Source organism: Capsicum annuum, chromosome 2 (assembly GCF_002878395.1).
Source record: "Capsicum annuum cultivar UCD-10X-F1 chromosome 2, UCD10Xv1.1, whole genome shotgun sequence".
In the NCBI taxonomy this organism is placed as follows: domain Eukaryota; kingdom Viridiplantae; phylum Streptophyta; class Magnoliopsida; order Solanales; family Solanaceae; genus Capsicum; species Capsicum annuum.
Genome location: NC_061112.1, coordinates 141005914 through 141024057, shown reverse-complemented (window position 1 = coordinate 141024057; position 18144 = coordinate 141005914). Strand labels below are relative to the sequence as shown.

General features: G+C 36.5%; 2 protein-coding genes across 2 annotated transcripts; one reads left to right on the top strand and one right to left on the bottom strand.

Moving 5' to 3' along the window:
* Positions 1 to 132: 132 nt before the first annotated feature.
* LOC107854685 (protein spinster) lies at positions 133 to 8041 on the bottom strand. Its single transcript, XM_016699709.2, has 4 exons — positions 7523 to 8041; positions 1631 to 2254; positions 1340 to 1521; positions 133 to 1235 (listed from the first exon to the last, which is right to left on the bottom strand). The coding sequence occupies exons 1-4, from the start codon at positions 7606 to 7608 to the stop codon at positions 637 to 639; spliced, it is 1491 nt and encodes a 496-aa protein (XP_016555195.2). The 5' UTR covers positions 7609 to 8041; the 3' UTR covers positions 133 to 636.
* Positions 8042 to 17153: 9112 nt separating this feature from the next.
* Positions 17154 to 18143, top strand: LOC107854671 (anthocyanidin 3-O-glucosyltransferase 5; the record flags this gene model as incomplete). Its single annotated transcript, XM_016699696.2, has 1 exon — positions 17154 to 18143. A coding segment is annotated over exon 1 (849 nt), but the record flags the coding sequence as incomplete, so codon positions are not given.
* Between the last annotated feature and the right edge of the window lies 1 nt (position 18144).

The window sequence follows — 18144 nt, the reverse complement described above, 5'->3', positions numbered from 1 at the left end:
GCATGTCATTAACACAAAGCAAACCAATGAAAAGGCAATATGGATGAAAAGTGCATTATCTAAGAAGATAACTTTGCTATGCTTAGTATAAGATATGTTAGAACATACTTAATTAAAGTGGTATTAACAAGATGACATGTTAACATACTTAATTAAAGTGGTATTAACAAGATGACATGTTAGATTTTTTGTTTATATCAAAACTTCAACTTCAATGTCAGATCACAGATGTATACTAACTTAATTGTGGTAAGAGGATGCTATGCAAAGTTCTGTTGCTTTCTTCTAACTTCAAAAAATGGCCGAAGCAACTACTTCAGAGTTGGACCGTCTGATGCCTGACATAACCTTGTGAGGCAAAAGCGTCTGCTTGTTTCAATACATTCTTGAATTGTGAGTACGATCTCTTAGATGAGATTAGTAGAATTGAGACTTAATCTGTTGTTGATGCTGCCTCCAAATGAAATATCTGCAAAATTAGACGGGAACACTGTTGTTTCGGCCTACCATCAGTGCAGCGGCAATACATCACAGAGGTCACAGAAAGGAACTCCAAATCCAAATGAACTAATTTGCCAGATGAGCCCAAGGATCCAAAAAGAATGAATAAACAAAGAAAGGAAAAGCGTGGAATCATCATATCATCTCTGTTTCTTTTGCAGCAGCAAGTTTTGCATTCTCACGATCCTGCTTGAACGTCCAATACAAAGGGGTGTAAAACAAGCAACATAAACCAAAAGGCACAGCCATCATCGAAAAGAGGCCTTTTGACAGTGCTAAAGCCTCTCTTGCAGATCCTAATACTGGATCAACAGACTTGGCATCATAGCCATACATTTTCTCAGCGAGAATCCCTACTATTGGAGCAGCAAAAGAAGAAAATGAACCCTCAAATGCACGATCAAAAGCATAAATCATGGTGCGGTGCTTTGAAGGCACCACTTCTGCAAACATGGGACCATTGGTAGCAGTAGCACACCAGCTGATTGTGAGGCCCATTATGAATAAAGTCACAGCAAATGTGGAATAGCTGCTTAAAGACGGGGGGATAATTCGAAGAAGGAACCATGTGAATGGGATGCCCATAAAAGAACTAAATTGAGCACACATGACACGTCCTGAATGAGGGTATATCTGAGACATTTTGTCTGCAACAACTCCACCGAAAAAGGATCCTAATGCGCATCCAGCAGCAAATAGACCGACAAGTGCTGCTGCACTATTATGATCAAAGCCTGCATCATAAGTTCATGATCACCATTGATGCAGTAAACAACCAACAAAATGTATATCAGCACAAAAAAACTGACATGCTAATTCCTGAAAACCAGCCACTTACCGATTAATTCAAACCATAGTGTGAAGAAAACAAAGGCTGTCCAAGGTAGGGATCCAACTAGACCCTGCAAAACAATGAACTGAAACGTTTGGAGTTTGATGACAGTTTTCATGGCTGTCCAGGACTCCATCCAAATTGACATCGAATTGATATGTGAGCATCCTTTCTCTATCAATTCATCCCTAGCACGAGAAAGGAAAACTCATAAATAAAACAAAGAGTAGAAAACTCTTTAAGAACATAGGAAATGGAACAACTGACAAACATAAAGGTGGATATACAAGGAACTACCTGTCAGAGTGTTTTGAAATATCATGCTGGACATTGGCTTTTCTCCTTGGGTCAACAACAAAAGAGAAAACAAGAAATCCTATCAAAGCACTCAAAGTTGCCATCACAACGAAGGCAAAGCGCCATCCTGGTATACCCCAGAATTCATGACCAGCCATAACTGTAGCTATAGCTCCACCTCCTATCCCACCCACAGTACCAATTAGATTGAGAAACCCAAATCCTGTCCCTCTAACTTCATCCTTATAGCTATCAGCTATGAAGGACTGCAAAGCTGGTATCACAATTGCCAGACCAAAGCCGTTTACTGCTCTCCAGAAGGCAACCTGCAGAAAATATTTGCTCGCACCCACTGCACCGGTTGACAGGGCCCAGAAGAGGATACCAATTGCAAGAACCGTGGGACGGTCGTAATTTAAAACTAAAATACCTGCCAATGGGGAAGCAATTCCCTGCACAAAGTTCCTTATGAATGTGAGATACCCAAGATCAGATGGTCCTGCTGAAAAAGCTTCACTGACTTCTTTATAAACCGCTGGAAGGAGATTTTCATCAGCACGCTCCATTATAGCGGCCATGTTGATGATGATTAGGGAAATAGAGATCCCAAAAATTGTTCTTGTTCTGTATTAAGCTAGTATATTAAAATCTAAAGTAGAAATACTAAAAAATGTATGTCTTCTCCAAGAAATCAAATGGATTCAAATAGATGGAATTGTATTTAATTTGGAGCTAAGCAATTTTTCAAGTTGGATTGTAATCAGCATATACTAGGAATTGAAACAAAAGGGATCACATTTTCTGTGGCAGGAAATATCATCTCGTTGTGAGATCAAAATTTGATCAGCAGAAAATAAGACTTGAACAAAGTGCTTCTTGCAGTTGATTGATGTAATATCGTACAAGACCTATAGGCAGGTACAGAAAAACAAGGGAAACTGAAGCTAAATAAAACATGCAATATTAACCGCTGCTTTCTAATTGTGAGTTGCTAGCTGCTAGATTTGACCATTCGATACAATCAACCTTAATCTCCATAAATTTTATTTTTAATAGAAAACAGCAGAGGATTTGGATCTGCACACACTCAGAATAGCAGGTTTGGTTCATGCTACGAGCCCAATTTGTAGCATCACTATCTTCATCAAATAGGATACATGAATAATCTCTGACTCTGGAGGATGAAAAAATAAAATAAAAACCAATCAAGTCTGTGGATTGCTTGCATAGAGATTTAACATCATTTTCACAAATGCCCCACATAGCTTATAAAGTCACCCATCTTGTGTCTCATCACTTAGGTCTGCTTACTTTGCACTATCTAAATGACAACACTCCTTGAAATACGTTTTTCTTCTACAGGCCCTGTGGGCATGTTAGTTCATCTAAAAGTTTTTCAATCGCTAAATCCACTTAAACTGTAGTATTCACATTTGAAACAGAAAATCATTTAAAAGCCTACATTAAAAGGTCAAAGAACAAACGAGAAAGAATAGCTTCACACTGTTAAAAAAAATTCAATAGTTGAAAGCCCATCTAAACCAGGATGAAGGCAACCCTGTCTAACTGATCGAATGGGTGGCTATCAACATGTTAAGGTTGAAATTTTTGGGAGGGCGTCGCTTTACCATGTGCTGATATTCAAACAAGAACAAAAACTTAGACACAAAGTTAGAGAACAACAACAACAACAACAAACCCAGTGTATTCCCACTTAGTGGGGTCTGGGGGGGTAAGATGTACGCAGTCCATACCTCTACCTCTGATGAAGTAGAAAGGCTGTTTCCGAAAGACCCCCGGCTCAAGTTACGAGATATCAAACAAACACATAGTACAGCACAGAAGCAGATGACATAACATAGATACTGCAGCCATAAGGAATATAAAACAGAGTAAAGCAGGAATGCAGGAATATAAAGCAGAGGAAAGCACACAGATTCGTAACAAACATGGAACACGGAACACGGAACAGAACATTGAATACGGAATCATACCATGAATACACCCCCACCAATTACCTCCCTACATTAGCGACCCGAACAGGCCCTAATCCTCTGCCGTAATTCGCGTCTTCCAGACCTTCCTATCTAGGGTCATGTCCTCGGTAAGCTGTAACTGTTCCATGTCCCGCCTAATCACCTCACCCCAGTACTTCTTCGGTCTACCCCTACCCCGTCTAAAACCATCCAACGCTAGCCTCTCACACCTACGGACCGGGGCATCCATGCCCCTCCTCTTCACGTGTCCGAACCATCTCAATCGTGCTTCCCGCATCTTACACTCCACTGAAGTCACACCAACCTTCTCCCGGATAGTCTCATTCCGAGCTCTATCCCTTCGGGTCAGTCCACACATCCAGCGCAACATCCGCATTTCTGCCACCTTCATTCTTTGGATGTGGGAGTTCTTAACTGGCCAACACTCCGCTCCATACAGCAAGGCCGGACGGACTACCACCCTATAGAATTTACCTTTAAGCTTGGGCGGCACCTTCTTATCACACAGCACCCCCGATGCAAGTTTCCACTTCATCCATCCCGCCCCAATACGGTGCGAGACATCCTCGTCAATCTCACCGTTACTCTGGATCACGGACCCGAGGTACTTGAACTTATCCCTTTTCTCTACCTCCTGCGCTTCTAGCCTCACCACTACCTCATTCTCTCGCCTTACGTCATTAAACTTACACTCCACATACTCTGTCTTGGTTCTGCTCACCCTGAACCCTTTAGACTCCAGAGTTTGCCTCCACAACTCTAATTTGTCGTTCACACCCCCTCGCGTCTCATCTATCAGGACTACATCGTCTGCAAAAAGCATACACCACGGCACCTCCCCTTGGATACGCCGCGTCAACACATCCATTACTAACGCAAACAAAAAGGGACTAAGAGTAGATCCCTGATGCAATCCTGTCAGGACAGTGAAATGCTCTGAGTCTCCTCCCGCCGTCCTCACCTGGGTTTTCGCTCCCTCATACATATCCTTAATTACTCTGCTATATGCCTGCGGTACTCCACTCACCTCCAAGCATCTCCAGAGCACCTCCCTGGGGACTTTGTCGTACGCCTTTTCTAGGTCGATGAACACCATGTGCAAATCCTTCTTCCTCTCCCTATATTGCTCCACCAACCGCCGTACCAGGTGAATTGCCTCCGTCGTCGAGCGGCCGGGCATAAATCCGAACTGGTTTTCCGAGATAGACACTATCCGTCTCAGCCTCACCTCGACCACTCTCTCCCAGATCTTCATAGAGTGACTCAGTAACTTAATCCCCCTATAGTTATTGCAACACTGAATGTCCCCCTTATTCTTATAGAGGGGGATCATGGTACTCCACCTCCACGCCTCGGGCATCTTTGCTGTCCTGAAAATTTCATTGAACAATGCAGTCAACCACCTTACACCCGCCTCTCCAACGAACTTCCAAAACTCCACCGGTATCTCATCCGGCCCCGTCACCCTACCCCTTCGCATCCTGCGGACTGCCTGTCTAACCTCGTCTACCTTAAAACGTCTACAATAGCTAAAATCCCGACACTCCCCTGAGTGCTCCAGTTCCCCTAACACAATAGCTCTGTCCCCCTCGTCATTCAAGAGCCTATGAAAGTACGACTGCCATCTCTTCTTTATGTGGCCGTCCTCCACCAACACTCTACCGTCCTCCCCCTTAATGCACCGCACCTGATCGAGGTCACGACCCTTCCTCTCCCTAGCCTTAGAGAGTCGGAACAACTTTTTCTCCCCTCCTTTCCCCTGTAACCCTGCATACAAGCTCTCAAAAGCAGCCGTCTTAGCTGCTGTGACCGCTGACTTCGCCTCCTTCCTCGCTAGCTTGTACTCTTTCCTGTTTACCCGCTTCTCTTCTTCGTCCTTACTTTCCACCAACTTAGCATACGACTCTTTCTTGGTCTCCACTTTCTTCCCCACCTCTTCATTCCACCACCAATCCCCCCGATGATGTCCGGCCCGGCCCCTAGAAACACCCAACACCTCCCTTGCATTTTCCCTGATGCACGTTGCCGCCCTGTCCCACATATTATCCACGTCCCCCCTACACTCCCACACCCCCATTCCCGCCAACCTCTCCCCTATCTCCCACGCATTCACTGGCGTCAAACCGCCCCACTTAATTCTCGGTCTACACTCCTTACTCCTCCTCTTTTTATTCTTCTTTATACCCAAATCCATAACCAAGAGCCTATGTTGGGTCGAAAGATTCTCACTCGGGATGACTTTACAATCTTTACACAGCGCCCTATCCCCTTTCCTAAGCAACAAGAAGTCAATCTGGGTCCTGGCTACCGCGCTCCGAAAAGTGATCAGGTGGTCGTCCTTCTTCGGGAAGCCCGAGTTCACCACCACCAGCCCAAACGCCCTCGCAAACTCCAATAGGGTCGCCCCCTCTTCATTTCTCTCCCCAAAACCAAAACCTCCATGCACATCCCCAAAGCCTCCCGGTAGCGCCCCGATGTGCCCGTTGAAATCCCCTGCTACCACAATCTTCTCCGAACTGGGCACGCCTCTCACCACGTCCTCCAAGGCCTCCCAGAACCGCATCTTCTCCTCCCCCTCTGATCCCACATGCGGCGCATAGGCACTACACACGTTCAGGGTAAACCCCCGAATGACCAACTTGATAGTCATCAACCTATCGTTGATCCTCTTCACCTCCACTACCTGACCTTTAAGCTCTTCATCTACCAAGATGCCAACTCCATTCCTACGCCTGTCGCTCCCAGAGTACCACAGCTTGTAACCGTCCACATCCCTAGCCTTAGACCCTACCCACTTGGTCTCTTGGACACACGCAAGGTTGATCCTTCTCTTCCTAAGAATCTTCACCAGCTCTATGGACTTCCCCTGAAGGGTCCCTATATTCCAAGACCCAACCCTCAGCCTACCGTCGCTATCCACGCGCCCCCCACTTGATAACAATCAATAGAAACAGGAAAGATACACGGTGACTAACTATGTGCTGTAACATAGGTTCCTCAGTCAAGGTATATTATCATCAGTTTAAAACTCAGAATGTCTTTTAATTTTACAAGTTTGTCAAAATTTCATAAATTATATCCCTTTATGCACTTCGCCATTCAACTGCATCTACTTCATCTCAAATTAAGTTGAAACTTTCCCTTTCAACGGCAAACTTAAGTAAGAGATTTTCTTCCCCTCTTGCAAGCCACTTTGTCTGCTGATCCCCATATCACTTGCTCTACTTCCATAGTGCCTCAGTTGTTAAATGATCAATTAAAACTTCTAACATTTTTTCATTCAATTGGTATCTCACTTACTAAACTATCAACTAGAAGAGTATGTCTCACTAACTGAAACAAATCCCCTCATCTAAAACTACCAATTCTCGAGACCTCGGGGACAACATCCACGGATCAACTCTAACACCTAAAATAGCATAACAGGAAGCAACAACCTTAATGGAATGACTACTCTAATAATAATTGGAAGAAAAATCTGAAGCCACAAACAAAAGATGACAGAGGAGATGAAAATAAATACTCCATGTGTTCCATTCTATATAACACTCTCTCCATTTTATTTTATTCCGAAAAAGAAAAGAGGATATCTTTCTATGTTTTGAAACCGTTTGAAGTTTAAACTTGTCATTTGAGCCTTAATAACACACTCTTATAGCCATAATAATGTCAACAACATGTGTTTAAGACCAAAAGCTCTAAGGTTCATATGAATGCTATATAAATTGCTACAGAGAAAATACAAATGTATCAATATCCATAATGAATCCGAAAATCATAAAGAAAACAATAACCTCAACAAAACAACAATCACATACAGTGTAACGAAAAAAAAACCCATAAAAGACAAACAAGTAGTAGTAAGTAGAAAGAAGCAATAAGAGTGAAATCTGACCTCATAGTGGAAAGGTGTCTGGGAAGCAAAGATTTAGATGGAAAAACAGAAGAACGAAATCTGGAAGCTCTAGCACTTAACCCCATCAATTCCAAAGAAAAAAAGGGTCAACCTTTTGCTGCCCAACTAGCCATTTATTCAACATGGGGGCGGGGGGTTAATATCTGCTTCAAGATTCCATCTTTGGACAACCCCAGATGAAGATTTGAGATCTATTTACCATAGAATATTCAATATTCAAATAAAATATACATATTACCATAGTCCATATATATATATGTACTTCAATCAAACGTAAATATGTGGTTAAGATACGTAAAAGGATTCAAAAAAAAGGACAGGGCAAGATTCTAATTGTCTTTTTGGTGGGTGAGGGGTTTGGTGATATTGGATTGGAAGTGGTAAGGATGAAGATATTATTATGCAAATCTTTTTACTTTTGGAGAGAGATTTGCAAATCCTTAAAGACAATATTTAAGAGTGGCTTTCGACAAAGTCAAGGCCAAACGTGTAATAAACTAACTGCTCTCTGCAGGGGCGTTACTTCTTATTTGACATTTGGATTAATTTTCTTTTTTTTTTTTGAAAATTTCTTTGTTATTCGTATGAAAGTTTGGTTAATTTTAATTTTTATACTGTAATGTTTTCGATCGATGCCAGCTTTTAATTTTTTTTTAAATAGAGTGGACTTCAAGCTATAGGCAGGGGCGGAGACAGCCTTTTGTTTGGGGTTCGGCTGAACTCCTTCGACGGAAAAATATACTATTTATACATGATTAAAATTATTTTTTATGTGGTTATAGTAGGTATTGAATCCCCTCAACTAAATTTTCTTTGAATATGAAACCCCTTTAGTTGAAATCCTAATTTTTTTTTGAATATTAAACTTCTTTCGTTGAAATTTTGGCTCCGCCTCTGATTATAGATACAAATGAGTGATTAGTGAAGCGTACGTGGTGTGGGTGTGGGTGTGGGTGATTGGAACAGCGTACTACTTCCATAATCTAAAATAATCAGCTGTGAGAATGAGATAGCAACAGATTCACTGCTAGTTTTTCTTTTTTCTTAAGAATTTTAAGAAAAATAAAATTATTGTATAATTAATAGAGTTTTCTAATGGTGTTATATTAAAATTTTGAAAAAGTTGAAGTTACTAACAGAGTAACAATGCGTCAAATGAAATGGATAAGATAAGATGCCACTCATTGGTATTGGTGGATGTCTTTTGAAAGTCAATTTCTTTTTTAAATGTTAGATTTAGCAACCTTACATCGCTAGAACTACCCAAAACAAAGAACGAGTATAAACTAATGAGACAAAACATTTTATTACTAGTATAATTAATTGATTAAATAAGTATCTATAAAAAAATAGTTTGTTTTTATAGATATGTAAATATTAAATATTTTATTCACATATTTCTCGTAACAGTAGAGTCATAAATTGTTACGTCTTCGTATCGATCTGCAACTGCAAGGGTTCCGATTTTCGGTCCAGTGTGAAATGATATATCCTGTAGGCAAATCTGTCGAAACATAAACACAACTTTGAGCCTACCTTAATTAGTGCTTCATTACATCAATTTCATCGAACTTATAATCCAATATTCTGGTTCTTTCTGTGCAATGTATGTTCGTTCTAGTTGTTTTTGTGCATCTTAATTATAAGATGTGTTACACTTACACTACTTCATGCACTCTAGTTTGTTTGTTTGTTTGTTTGTTTGTTTCTTGGGTCAAAAGAGAATATGATTTCATTAGAACACAAGTTTCGATAGTAAGTCATATTTTTTTGCATTCCGCGCTCAATCAAATACTCAATGTTATATAAAATGGAATGGAGGAAGTACCACATCGGGGTCCTTAGCATGTTCCATGTATGGTACGTACACTTATCTCCTGTTATACCAACCAGTTTAACAATTTCTGTGCTGCTTGTGAACCTCACCGCTATACTGTGGAGCAGTTAATTACGTAAAACTCATTAATAAAAGCATTGAGATGTAATCTGCAGTTTGAAGTTCATATGAAGAATGAAAAATAAAACATGTTACTTAGATACACTGAAATATAGTGCAATTTTTGTTAATATTATGATCGGTGTATGTGGGTTAAAATGTTGTAAAGAATAACAAAATGGCTGCTGAATTATACATGCTATATGCTAGTAATTCTTTATACTTTTGCTGACGTAATACTTTGTCTAGATTTTCCTTCATAAACTAGACTATTATCTAAATTAAGGGGAATTGTTCAGTTACCTTCCATACTGACTGAATTTTGGGTTTTAGACTCTTAGGTAATGGTGCATCATCCACTTGCTCAATAGCTTAATTATTAATAACTGAGTATTTAATTTCCTTGGCATATACATTCTGTTCTTATCTTCATTAGTAAGTTGGATACGATTTACTTGCATATATAGAGATGCTTTTAAATACGACTCTCTATAATGTAATATCGTTCGTTTTTGGGATTGTTACGTATAATGGCTGACCCAGAATTTAGATCGCGAGTGCTATGGAGGTGAAAACACACATATTGACGTCTAAAACTTTAAAGTTCCACTGAAAATCAAAATACCAAACTATCTTCTTGATTTTCAGTATGCTTTTTAAAATCAGATAATAATTTTTATATATTTCTTATGTTTAAACCTAATATGCGTTAGATTTAATATATTTAAAGCACCACAAAATTCAATATAGATCAGCCTCAGATTACGTACTATTACTAATATATTAATTGCAACCGTTGTATGGGAAGAGACGAAATTAAAGATTTGACCATTTGATTCAAAGACGGACTAAGATTTTTGTGTACGTCAATATGTGTGTTATTTGCTTACACATCTGTTTATACTTCTATCGATTTATTAGCGTTTATATCTTCTTATTCTATATTTTGCATGATAGTTTATTGAATGTTCTATGTGAATTAAGCATCAAATTTTCATCGTGATAAATTATTCATTTCTATATTATTAGATAATGTTTAAAGAATAGTTTCTCTACTTTATTTTTGAGATAGTAATATAAATTGTGTACATTCTATTTTTTTTTTTTAATTCACTTCAAATGATATATTGAATATATTATTGTTGTTATGATAATGTTTTCTATTGTGCCAACTTTTTTTTTTTAAATGGAGAGGACTTCAAGCTATAGGTACAATTACAAATGAGTGATTATGATTAGTGAAGCGTACGTGGTGTGGGTGTGGGTGTGGGTGTGGGTGATTGGAACAGCGTGATACTTCCATAATCTAAAATAATCAGCTGTGAGAATGAGATAGCAACAAATTCACGTGCTAGTTTTTTTCTTCTTAAGAATTGTAAGAAAAATAAAATTATTATATAATTAATAGAATGTTTAATGGTGTTAAATTAAAAATTTGAAAAAATCGAAGTTACCAACAGAGTAGCAATGCGTCAAATAAAATGGATAAGATAAGATATCTCTCATTGGTATTTATTTGATGCTTTTTTAAAGCTAATTTCTTTTTATAAAAAGAAAAAGGGTCAAAAATACTCTTTTACTTTAGTTTAATAGTTACATTTAACCCTAATTATCCTATGGGACTAAAAATACCCCCTCCGTTAAGAAATTTAAAAAACATATCTTTCTATTTAACGATTTTTCACCATGAACTTTTCAACATCTGATGTGCTTACACTTGAGTGAAGTGGCTGCCACATGGCATTTCACCTCACCACCTTTTTTTTTTTCGAAAAAAAAAACCCTACAAACTCTCTTCAACTCCATTTTCTGGCCATAAACCACATTATCTCCTCTGGATTCAATACACAGACATACACACGGAGAAAGCACAAAAAAAAAAGAGGGGGATTTAAATGGGGATAGCACAACAAACAAAGAGGGAGGAGGAATGGGGCAAATCAAACACACTATCCAAACAACACCCGGCTAGTTTTACCGATAATTCCATCACCGTGAAGCCACTATTGAAGCACCCAAAAATCCTATTTTTGAAATTTTCTATGTATACGCGTATTGGTGTGATTTATGATAGCTAAGATTTAGGAAATTTTAAAATTTAGTGCAGAAAATGAATTATTATAAAAGAAGCCATCAGATTGTGTAAAAATCGAAGCTGCCAGCGCTTCTGAGCTGCGGTGATTGACGCCGAACAGCTACCAAAACTACCATTATTAATACAAGCTATTCCTGACTGGTGATGGGCGAACTCTTCAATTAATTCGGAATTCGTAATAAACGATGAGGTGGACAACTTGATTTCTTCGATAAACGGTTGTCGTTGGATCCATTAGCTCGATGGTCACCGTCATTAGCTGATTTCATCTGGGGATTAGGGCTAAGGTTTTGAGTCACTAGAATAGAAGAGTGACAGGATACGGAGATAATTGGAGAACACTGTTTCATTTCAAAATGATTCATTATTCTATTTCTTTTAGAGGATATATAGAGAATGACTTTTGGCGAACATAGAACTACCACAATATTGAAGATTAATCAACAGATTTCGATTATTTCTTTTTATTGCTATTAATGATAGATTTCGTGTAGAGTGTGCCAGAAAATGGGAGTTGAAGTGTTATTAGGTATTTTTATTTTATTTTTTTTAAAAAGGTGGTGAAGTGGAATGCCTCGTGGCAGCCACCTCACTCAAGTATAAGCCACATCAGATATTAAAAAATTCATGGTGGAAAATCATTAAATAGAAGGGTATGTTTGTTAAGTTTCTTAACGGAAGAGGTATTTTTAACCCCGTAGTATAACTAGGGGTAAATATAACTATTAAACTAAAGTAGAAGGATATTTTTGACCCTTTTCCCTTTATAAAATGTTAGAGAGAAAATGATCAAAAACCCTCAACTTTTACCCCAAATTTCAACTACACACTTATACTTTGCAGGGGTCCTATAATCCCCTTGAACCTATTTTAAAGTGGAATTATTACCTCAAAACCTGACAACCAATCATTTTGGATAAGGTGTGATACACGCGCCAACAACATTTTGACACGTGTTTTTTTATTTAAAATTAATTTTTATTTACTTTCTTTTCCATTTTTATCATTTTTCATCATTTTTTCACCATTATTTTTTTCACCATTACTTTTCATCTCTTTTCCTTTTCAAACTTTATTAGTCCTACTTCTATGCAAATAATTTTTCGACGACCTTGAAGTGAAAAATAATGAACAATACCGAATTTGAAATTTCCAACTATCTTGAAGTCGAAAATAATAAACAACATCGAATTTAAAAATTTTCGACAACCTTGAAGTGGAAACAATGACCATATAATTATTAAATTTCCGACAATCTTAAATTCGGAAACAACGAACAATGCCAATTTCAACATTTTCAATGACCTTGAAGCCGGAAACAGTGAATAATAAGGGATTTAAAATTTTCGATGACCTTAAAGTCGGAAACAATAGAGAATTTTAAAATTTTCGACGACCTTGAAGTCAAAAATAATGGACAATACCCATTTTAAAATTTATGACGACCTTGAAGTCGAAAATAGTGGACACTATCGATTTTGAAATTTTTCATGATCATGAAGTCGGAAATAATAAACAACATCTAATTAAAAAATTTTGACAGCCTTGAAGTGGGAAACAATGAACAATATCAATTTTTAAATTTCCGACGATCTTAAATTCGGAAACAACGAAGAATACCAATTTCAAAATTTTCGACGACCTTGTAGCCGAAAACAATGAACAATACCGAATTTAAAATTTTCAATAACCTTAAAGTCGGAAATAATAGAGAATTTTAAAATTTTCAACGACCTTCAAGTAGGAAACAATGGACAATACCCATTTTAAAATTTACGAAGATTTTGAAGTCGTAAATAATGGATAATATCGATTTTTAAATTTTCGACAATTTTGAAGTTGGAAACAATGAACAATACCCATTTTGAAAATTTTGATGAATTTGAAGTCGAAACCAATTGATTTTGTGCTTGGAGATGAGGAAAATGATAAATTAATTTTGAATGTCACTGATGAGTTCTTGGATGCCATTATTTGTAAGAAAGAAGAAGAAGAAGAAATAAAATAAATAAAGAAAAAGAAGAATAAAAAATGAATAAAGAAAATAAAGAAATGTTAAAAATAAATTTTTAGTAAAAAAAGTTCGTTCTCACTCTCTTTAAAGAGAGTGAAACATACTCTCTTGCCATGTTAGCGTTCAAGAGGTAATAATTCCACTTTAAAATAGTTCAGGGAATCATAATACCTTTGCAAAGTATAAGTGGATAGTTAGGAAGGTTGGGGGTAATAAACCATTTTCTTAACGTTAGATTAAGCAACTTTGCACCGCTAGACCTATCCAAAACAAAGAACTATAAAATAATGAGACAAAACATTTCATTACTAGTATAATTAATTGATTAAATATCTATAAAAAATAGTTTGTATTTATAGATATGTAAATATTAAATATTTTATTCACATATTTCTCATATCAGTACAATCATCCTTAACAGAGAATAAACTCCCTGCTACATTTCCAATAAACAAACACGTGCTTGAGCTTTTTATGAGATTCAAGTTTAGATGTATAAATTGAAACTTAGAGCCTAGCTTACTGCTTCATTACATCAATTTAATCGAGCTTATAATACAATATTCTAGTTCTTTCTGTGCAATATATAGTTGTTTTTGCACATCTTTAAGATGTTACACTGCTACATGAGCTCTAATTTGTTTGTATCTTGGGTCCTAAGAAAATTTTTGATGTTAACAACATACCTCCTCGATCTGACACACTTTCTTTACGGTCCATTGAAAAAAGAATATGAATCTTTTAGAACACAAGTTTCAATAGTTGGTCATACTTTTTCGCATTCCGCGTGCAATGAAATACTCAATGTTATATAAAATGGGATGGAGGAAGTACCATATCGGGTCCTTCACATGTGCCATGTATGGTACACTTATCTCCTATTTATACCAATCAGTTTAACAATTTTTGTGCTGCTTGTGAACCTCACCACTGTACTGTAGAACAGTCAATTGGTAAGCATTGAGATGTAATCTGCAGTTTGAAGTTCATATGAAAAATGAAATTAGTTAAAGGGAATTGTTCAGTTACCTTCCATACTGACTGAATTTTGGTTTTTAGCCTTTTAGGTAATGGTGATTGGTGCATCATCCACTTGCCCAATGGCTTAATGACTAATAACGAGTATTTATTAATTTCCATGGCGTATACATTGTGTTCTTACCTTCATTCGTAAATTGGATACGGTTTACTTGCATATTTAGAGATGCTTTAAATACGATTCTTTATAATGTAATATCGTGCGTATTTGAGTTTATTACGTACAATGACTGACCCTTAATTTAGATCGCGGGTACTTTAGAGGTGAAAACACATATATTGACATCCAAAGCTTTAAAGTTCCGCCTGAAAATCAAAACTCTTAGTTATCTTCATAATTTTCGATGTATTTTTAGATAATCATAACTAATCTGCGTTAGATTTAAGTAAGGTGGTTGAAGCACCACAAATTCAATATAGATCCGCCCCAGATTACGTACTATTACTAGTATTTTAGTTGCAGCCGTTGCATGGGAAGAGAAGAAATAATAGAGCACGAGAGTACATGGAAATTGGAATAATTCGTTATTTGAATTTGAAATTTATGGTCTCTAGACGGTCTTTTCATCTTTCATTTTCAAAGTTCGTTTGCTTAGCTTGCGTCTTAACAAATTGTTGATTATACGTCAATCTTCTTATTAATTGTTGTCAGACTTAGATGTATCAAATTAATGGGTTAGGCGAAATTTGAGCGGATTAAAATGGGTTGAGTTAATAAATAGACGGGTTAGTGACCCGTTCAAAAATTAATTGGAACTTGGGTTGAATTGGACCGAAATATGGGTCATAATTCAATCTGTTCAATTCTTATTAAGCTTTAATTATTTTATTTGTTCTTTTATAAATTTTTAATACCTAAAAAAAAAATTTTGCTTTTCTTTATTATAGCTACATATAACATATCCAATAAAAAAAATGAGAAAAAAATCAAAATATACATCATTAGATTGTATATTGCAAGTCATAGTTATATTTATTAGATTGCAATTAATAGCAAGCTTTAAAACAAAAAAATAAAGAAAAAAATGATTTTTTTCTATTTTTGTTAAAAAAAATCTACCCTTTCAAAAAGACACCAGTTACAAAGATGTCAATCACCCCTAATTTCTCTCAAACTATTTTTTTTTCTTATTTCAGGAAAAAGGTTTTATCTTCTTTTTCTCCAAAACTATTCTTCTTCGGAACACTGCAACAAATCAGCAGCATTTATGTTTTCTCGTCTTCTTCTCAAATATTTTTCTCAAAATACTACAATTTTCTTCATATTTCACTCGATCAAACAGAAAAATTCAATTGAAATTTCAGAAAATCATTCAATGTGCAGTGAAAAATTCAAACAAATTGTTTTGTCACCCATTTAAGCGCGATTAATTGAAAATATAAGGATATCAAATTATATACAAATTTTATAGACTCCCAAAATTTTAATATTAAAACCAACTTGAGAAAAAACTTGATAAAATAAAAATGGAGCATCAGTTTACTGAATATTTTTGGATATATATATATATATATATATATATATATATATATTGTAATTTTTTCTAAAGGGGTAAGAAACGCGCATAAATTAATATAATTTATTGATCAAATTTTATTCATCTAATAATTATTAACATAGTTATTTAGGAGAGAGAAAAGAGATACAGATGAAAAATTAGGACGTATTTTAATTAATATATACGTATTAAACAAATTTTAAATAAAATAAATATTCAATAAATTTTATAAAATCTCCCACAACTTGAAATAGCCATTCTAAAAAGTACATAAAAGATCATTTTCATTTAAAAAAAATGTCCTCTTAAATATTTTTTGACAAAATTTCTTATTAGTCAATTTGGACTGCATATCAATTAATTTTTAATATACCTAAAAAATGAATTAAGCTAATATATGAAAACTGGAACGAATTGGCGTGTTGGGTATCATGTTTGGAACATGCAGTATTTTGGAACATGTTTGCGGTTTGGTCAAACTCATGTTCCATCACACTCATCCTTGAAATAATATTAACTCTTGAAATTAATATCTGCCCAATTTTGTATCTTTACCTGACTTCAGTACTGACTAGTTTGTGATTAAGTTTGGATCATTGTCCATTTTTTAATTGGGAGTAATAGAACCAGTTTGAATTCATCACGCACGCAGTTACCCTTTTTCTGATATTAGATTAGGTATGTTGTTCACTCTTTTGATGTTAGTTAGTTAGATTAGTTGGATTGCTTTCTCTTTATATGATCTTGAAAATTCATGAGCTAATTTTTTTGGTTAATTAGTTAGATTGAAGATAACTTTTCTTAGCATTTGCGTGTCAGAATAAAACTATCTAAATTTGGTGAAACCTTAAGAGGAAAAAAAGATGCATTGAAGTTCTTTTTATTAACCATGGGGTGTTGGTCATCTTTCACGCAACTCAATTAATCAGTCACCTCTTACCGGCCAGGGATATCTGTTTACTAAAGCTAAAACAGATGGAAAGAATGAGCTGGTGTTTCTTTGTTCACTAAGGCTACCAATCACATGTCGCAAATGTATACGTTAAAAAGTCACTCGTGATAAAAATGCATGCTCTATAAATATATATCAGGACAATCAACCTTTTCGGTACTTTCATCTCATCTTACTCTGTACCATTCACAAACTTTTCAAAAAAAAACTTGTGACTATGGGTAGCTCACAACAAGTACTTCATGTTGGTATACTCTCAAGTCCAGGCTTAGGGCATATAATCCCCGTATTAGCCCTCGGCAACCGCCTCGCCACCCTCCATAACGTCTCAGTCACTGTTTTTGTAATCACCTCCGGCAGCTCTCCTGCCGAAACAGAAATACTCAAATCCGCCAATAAATTGGAGCTGATTGATATAGTTGAAATACCAGCTGTAGATATCTCCAACCTTGTTGATTCCAACACAAAAGTATGCACTCAACTTTATGTACTTGTTCGTGAAGCGTTACATCATGTTAAATCTGCGATATCTGGAATGAGGCATATTCTGGATGCTCTCATTGTTGATCTTTTCTGTACTGAAGCCTTGGCAATTGCTAAAGAATTTGGATTACCTAATTATGTGTTTATTCCAACGAATGCATGGTTTACTGCTTTGACTGTATACTGTCCGGTTCTTGATGAAGAAATTGAAGGTCAATATGTTGATCAGGTCGAACCGTTGAAAATCCCAGGTTGTAAATCGGTTCGACCTGAAGATGTGGTTGATGCAATGCTGGACCGGAATGATCAGGAGTATCACGAGTACATGAGAGCAGGCTTGGGGTTCTGTTTGTCGGATGGGATTTTAATGAACACTTGGGAAGGCGCGGAGGCTGGTTCACTCAAAGCGTTCAGGGAAAATGAAATAATTAAAGCAATCGTGAATTCACCAGTTTATCCGATTGGGCCATTAACAAGACACGACCAACAAATCATAGATGAGAGTACTAATGATGACAGAAATTTTGTCCTGAATTGGCTGGATCAACAAACTCCTTATTCAGTGCTATACATATCATTCGGGA

Bases quoted from the DNA above. Each gene is read 5' to 3' on its own strand.
- LOC107854685 (XM_016699709.2), bottom strand. From the start codon at position 7,608: ATGGGGTTAAGTGCTAGAGCTTCCAGATTTCGTTCTTCTGTTTTTCCA. The intron at 1,522-1,630 runs GTAGTTCCTTGT...TTCTCGTGCTAG, and splicing joins ATTTCAAAACACTCTGACAG to GGATGAATTGATAGAGAAAG. The intron at 1,236-1,339 runs GTAAGTGGCTGG...CTTATGATGCAG, and splicing joins ACTATGGTTTGAATTAATCG to GCTTTGATCATAATAGTGCA.